Consider the following 4,428-nt stretch of genomic DNA (forward strand, 5'->3'; position numbering starts at 1 on the left):
AGAGCGAAGCGAGTGGTGTGACCCACTCCTCCCAGGGGTCCCATGCAGGGGTGGGGAGGGGGCAGGCCGGGTCCCGGGGGTGAGCAGGCACCTTCCCTCTCTTCCTCGGGTCTGCGCGGGGTGGGGGATGCTGCTACAACTGCCCCCCGTCCTTACCTCCCCTTTTTTTGGGGGGGGCACCCACTCTCCATGGCAGCTGCTCTGCGGAGAATGAGCCAGCCTGTGATGCAGGGCCCGGGGGGGGACACTGAGGCAGGGCGAAGGCATGTGTCTGTCTGTCCCCAGGTTCCCCAGAACTTCGGCGGGGAGTCCCAGGGGGCATCCTGGCCGCCGGGCCCCCCCCACCGCTGTGCTTATGGCTGAAAACTGCCCGGGGCCGGGCGAGAGGAAGCTGCCGGTGCGGAGTTCGATTGTCTGAGCACCCCCAGCGCGGGGCTGGGGCGAGGCGGGGAGCGCCCGGGGTTTGGGGGGGCCGGTTCCCAGCCGTGCCCCCCCCTCCCCACTCCTAATAGCTGTCCTTGGCCCAGGGCCGGCTGCGCTGCCAGTTCCTGTCGTGGTTGCGCTCGCTCGGGCGCTCCGGCGTGCCGGGACCGCTGCCGTGGTGCCGGTGGGGCTGGTACAGGTCGGGGTAGGGGTCTCCGTACTCCTCCTCCTCCTCCAGGTGCCGCGAGCTGCGCTGGGATGTGGCTCCCCAGTGCTGGGGCGAGGTGTCCCCCGCCTCATCCGATGGCATCAGGCTGTCGTGCTCCAGCGGCGAGTGCTCGCCCCGCTCCCCCAGCAGCTGCTGGCTCTGCGGGCAGGGAGGGGCTGCGGGCGGGGGCTGCGTGTGCCCCCCACCCCCGGCCCTGGCACCTCGTGCTGGATCCCCACGGGGAGCACGGAGGGGGCTGCGTGTCCCTGTGCACCCCTCACCCTGTTCGGTCAACCCGACTGCCTGTGGGGAGCAGGGAGGGGGCTCTGGGGACACTGTGGGGACACTGTGGGGACACTGTGGGGACACTGTGGGGGCTGTCCGGCCTCCCTGGCCCCAGCACCCCTCTGCTGAGTCCCCATGGGGATAGTGGGGGTTGTGTGTCCCCCCCATGCCCTCTCCTGTGTGGCAGCTGGCCGTGGGGAGCAGGGAGGGGGCCATGGGGCTACCTGCAGGCCGGGGAGTCCGGTGGGCGAGGGGACAGCGTGGGGGGCGTGTGGCGGGTGGTGCGTGGCACGCCAGTAAACCTCCAGGTACTCAGCCAGGTGCTCACAGGCATCCTCCAGCTGGTTCTCATCCAGGATCACATCAAAGAGCTCCTGGGGGGGCAGGTGAGAGGGGTCAGGGGGGCTCTGGGATCCCCCCAGGTATCCCCAGGGCGGGGGAACCGGCTGGCTCACCGGGGGACACTGCACCAGCTTGTCCGCTGCCATCATCTGCACATTGAGGTGCTTCACCTGGGACTTGCCCCTGGACTTGATGAGCCGCTGCAGGACCTGGGGAGGGGACAGGGGAGTGACAGCACCATGGGGGCAGCCAGGACCCCCCCAGAGCCGTGGTCACCCCTCACCTTGGGGGAGGAAACCTTGACGTAAACGATGATGGGTGCCAGGGAGGTCTTGGCCAGCTGGGCCGGGTGGTTGATGGTGTCAGCGTCCAGCACCACCAGCTGCAGCGACTTGGCCAGCTCGAAGATGCGTTCGATCTCACTCTGCACCTCGGCTGGGGGGACACCGGGGGGGCCGTGTGAGGCTGGGCTGGCCCTGGGAAGGGGTCCCTGCACCCCCGGGGTGAGCCCAGCCCCTCACCAATGCTGGAGCGGGTGGTGGAGCGCTCCAGGATCGCCTGCTTGCCCAGGTTGTTGAGGATGGAGCGCTTGGCCAGGGACAGGTCAGCTGTGATGTGTGTGATGGAGATCCTGGGGAGCACAGGGACACTCTGAGCACCTGGGGACCCGCAGGCAGTGGAAGGAGGGGGGTTCTGGGTGGGGTGACGGTCTCACCTGCCATCAAATCTGTGCTTGAGGAAGTCGAAGAGGGCTTTCTGCATCATGTCGGTGACCTGCCGTGGGGCCACAGCCCGGTGAGCCGCGGCAGATGGCATCGGCAGGGAGGTGGCAGCCGCTCAGCACCCTGCCAGCCGCCCTCGGCCCCGCCATCTGCCCACTGCCCGCACACCACGGGCAGGGAAGGGACAAGGGGCACGGGCCACCACCCTGAGGGCACACCGAGACCACCCTGCATCCCCCCATACCTCATATCCTTTCAGTGAGGGCCCCACCAGCACCACGGGCCGCATGGAGGGGACCACGTCGTAGGGTGGGATGTGCTGCGTCTGCAGGGGTACGGGGGGGGTGTCAGTGTCCTGTGAGCCCACCCCCAGCCAGGAAGGGCTCAGTGAGCCTCTTCCAGGGAGTCACAGATCCTGGAGCCCTCCCAGCCCCATAAGCTGGGAACAGAGGGGGTGACTCTGCTTCCAGCCCACCCCAGAAACAGCCACCACTGGCCCTGCCTGCAGCCCCCTCCCCACTGCCCCCCACCCACGACCCAGCCCCACACCTGGGACTCACCTGCTTCTGCTTCTGCTTGGCTTGGGGAGAGAAGAGACACAGGTTGGTGACAGAAAAGCGGGGAACCCCTCGGGACACCCACGATTCCCCTGGGCCAAGATCTGCCCTTACCTAAGGAGGGGGGAGGCGATCGCCGGCTCCCACTGTCGCCGAGGCCCGAGGCATTGCCAGCTCTCCTAGGGAAGAAGGGGGTGAGCGAGTGCTGAGGGTCCTGGAGTGGGGCCGGGGGGTCCCATCCCTACCTGGCTTTCTGCTCCTGCTTGAGCCTCATGGCTTCCAGGCGCTGGGGGCTGGGGATGAAGGCGATGTCCCCCCCCTCCTTCACTAGGCGCCCGATCCACCAGTCATTGCTGTATTTCTGGGTGAGAACAGGGCAGAGGTGAGACTAGGGGAGGTCCCTGGCCCTGAACAGAGCCCCCAGCACCCCAGCTGACCTCCTTGATGTGCAGAAAATCTTTGGCTTCAAAGTTGATGGCGGCTCCCTGCACTGGGCACTCCTCATCCAGCGCCCCGCAGTAGCTGACATTGGTGCGCACGGCGAAGGCAACCGGTTTGTGCTGGGGGTTTTGGGGGGTGATCAGCATCCCCGGGCCCTGGAGGCAACCCCGGGCCATGCCTCGGCTGCCTCCCCGTCCTACCTTGGCCCTCTCGAGCTGCTGCTGAGCCTGGCTCTCCACCTCGCGCCGGGCGCCCTCACGGTCCTCTTCCAGGGACACGTCGGAGTCCAGGGATGGGCGGCTGGTGTAGGAGTCCGCCGAGCCCTGGGGGAACGGGGCTGAGTGCCGGGGGGCTGTGAGGGGAAACCCCCACACAGAGGGACCTCGTGCTGAGGCGGTGCCAGCCTCGGGAGGGGACCCTTGTGACCCCCTTCCAGCTCTCGGGGGTCCACGGTGGCATCAAGCCGGGTGTGTCAGGTGGCATCGCCCAGCGCAGCTGCCCTGGGGTGCAGCCCCCACCTGCTGGGGGGGTTACGGGGGGAGACCGCCTCAGTCCCAGGGATGGGGAGATGGTCCCCGTCACCCTGCGGTGTGGATCTTGCTCCTGCCGCCCCGCACCCTGGGGTGCTCAGCCCAGCACCCCCGGCTCCCCCTCCCCGCCGCGCCGGTATTTACCCACCGCCCGCTGCGCCTGGAACAGGCGCAGAAGCTGCGGTGAAATATTTATAGGTCCCTGGATGTGGCTGAGCCCACCCCCCCGAGGCCCCCCGGGCCCTGCCGGGCTGAGCTCAGCGCCGCTGCCCCCGCTAACCTGCACATCCCGCGGGGCTCACACCGGGGGGAGCCCGGACACCTCCTCCGGACCCCCCCGCGGGCAAAATGGATCCCCAGCACAGCCCCCCCCAACATGGCCTCCCCAGCACGGCCCCCCCGGCATCGTCACCGCGGCCCGAGCATCCCCCACCCCCAGCATCCCCAGGATGGCTCCGCAGCATTCCAGCGCGGCCCCCCGCTACGACACCCCCATCATCCCCAGTGAGGCCCCCCAGCACAGCATCTCCAGCCCCACCTCATGCACGATCCCCCCTGTGCAGCCCCCCCGGCCTGGAGCATCGGCCCCTGTGGGGCCCCCGCCGTGGGTATCGGGATTCCCTCCCCGCCTGGTCCCAGCGGTACCTGCTGGGGGGGCCGGGGGGGGACGAGAGCGGCGGCGGCGAGGAACAAAGGGGGGCGGCACAGCACCCCCCGAACCGGGCATGAGCCCCGCACCGGGCACGGCCCCCCCCCGAGGCACGGCCCCCTCGTGCGCCATCAGCACCCCGGGGGCGCAGGTCCCCCCCAAACCGACCGCGGCCCCCCGCGCACGCTCCCCTGATACCGCGGCCGGTACCGGAGCCGGTACCTCGTTGAGCAGGAAGGTAGCGCTGGAGTCAGAAAACGACATAGACGGG

The 4,428-nt window shown here is 69.2% G+C and overlaps 1 protein-coding gene across 2 annotated transcripts in view; it reads right to left on the minus strand.

The window, feature by feature from the left end:
* Positions 1–6: 6 nt before the first annotated feature.
* Positions 7–4,428, minus strand: part of CACNB3 (calcium voltage-gated channel auxiliary subunit beta 3) — a 6,506-nt gene continuing 2,084 nt past the window's right edge. Inside the window, exons 1-13 of one of the 2 annotated variants that reach the window (XM_015615640.1) lie at positions 4,380–4,422; positions 3,179–3,301; positions 2,975–3,097; positions 2,783–2,898; positions 2,652–2,716; positions 2,541–2,560; positions 2,225–2,305; positions 1,974–2,032; positions 1,780–1,889; positions 1,542–1,693; positions 1,372–1,467; positions 1,141–1,290; positions 7–790 (exon numbers count right to left, since the gene is read on the minus strand). In XM_015615640.1, coding sequence (XP_015471126.1) covers positions 506–790; positions 1,141–1,290; positions 1,372–1,467; positions 1,542–1,693; positions 1,780–1,889; positions 1,974–2,032; positions 2,225–2,305; positions 2,541–2,560; positions 2,652–2,716; positions 2,783–2,898; positions 2,975–3,097; positions 3,179–3,301; positions 4,380–4,421 — 1,422 coding nt within the window. In that variant the 5' untranslated portion in view covers position 4,422 and the 3' untranslated portion in view covers positions 7–505. Of the gene's footprint in view, positions 791–1,140; positions 1,291–1,371; positions 1,468–1,541; positions 1,694–1,779; positions 1,890–1,973; positions 2,033–2,224; positions 2,306–2,540; positions 2,561–2,651; positions 2,717–2,782; positions 2,899–2,974; positions 3,098–3,178; positions 3,302–4,379; positions 4,423–4,428 lie in introns of those variants that run through there. The other variant, XM_015615639.2, reaches the window with a different exon arrangement.

Source organism: Parus major, unplaced genomic scaffold, assembly GCF_001522545.3.
Source record: "Parus major isolate Abel unplaced genomic scaffold, Parus_major1.1 Scaffold220, whole genome shotgun sequence".
Taxonomy (NCBI): domain Eukaryota; kingdom Metazoa; phylum Chordata; class Aves; order Passeriformes; family Paridae; genus Parus; species Parus major.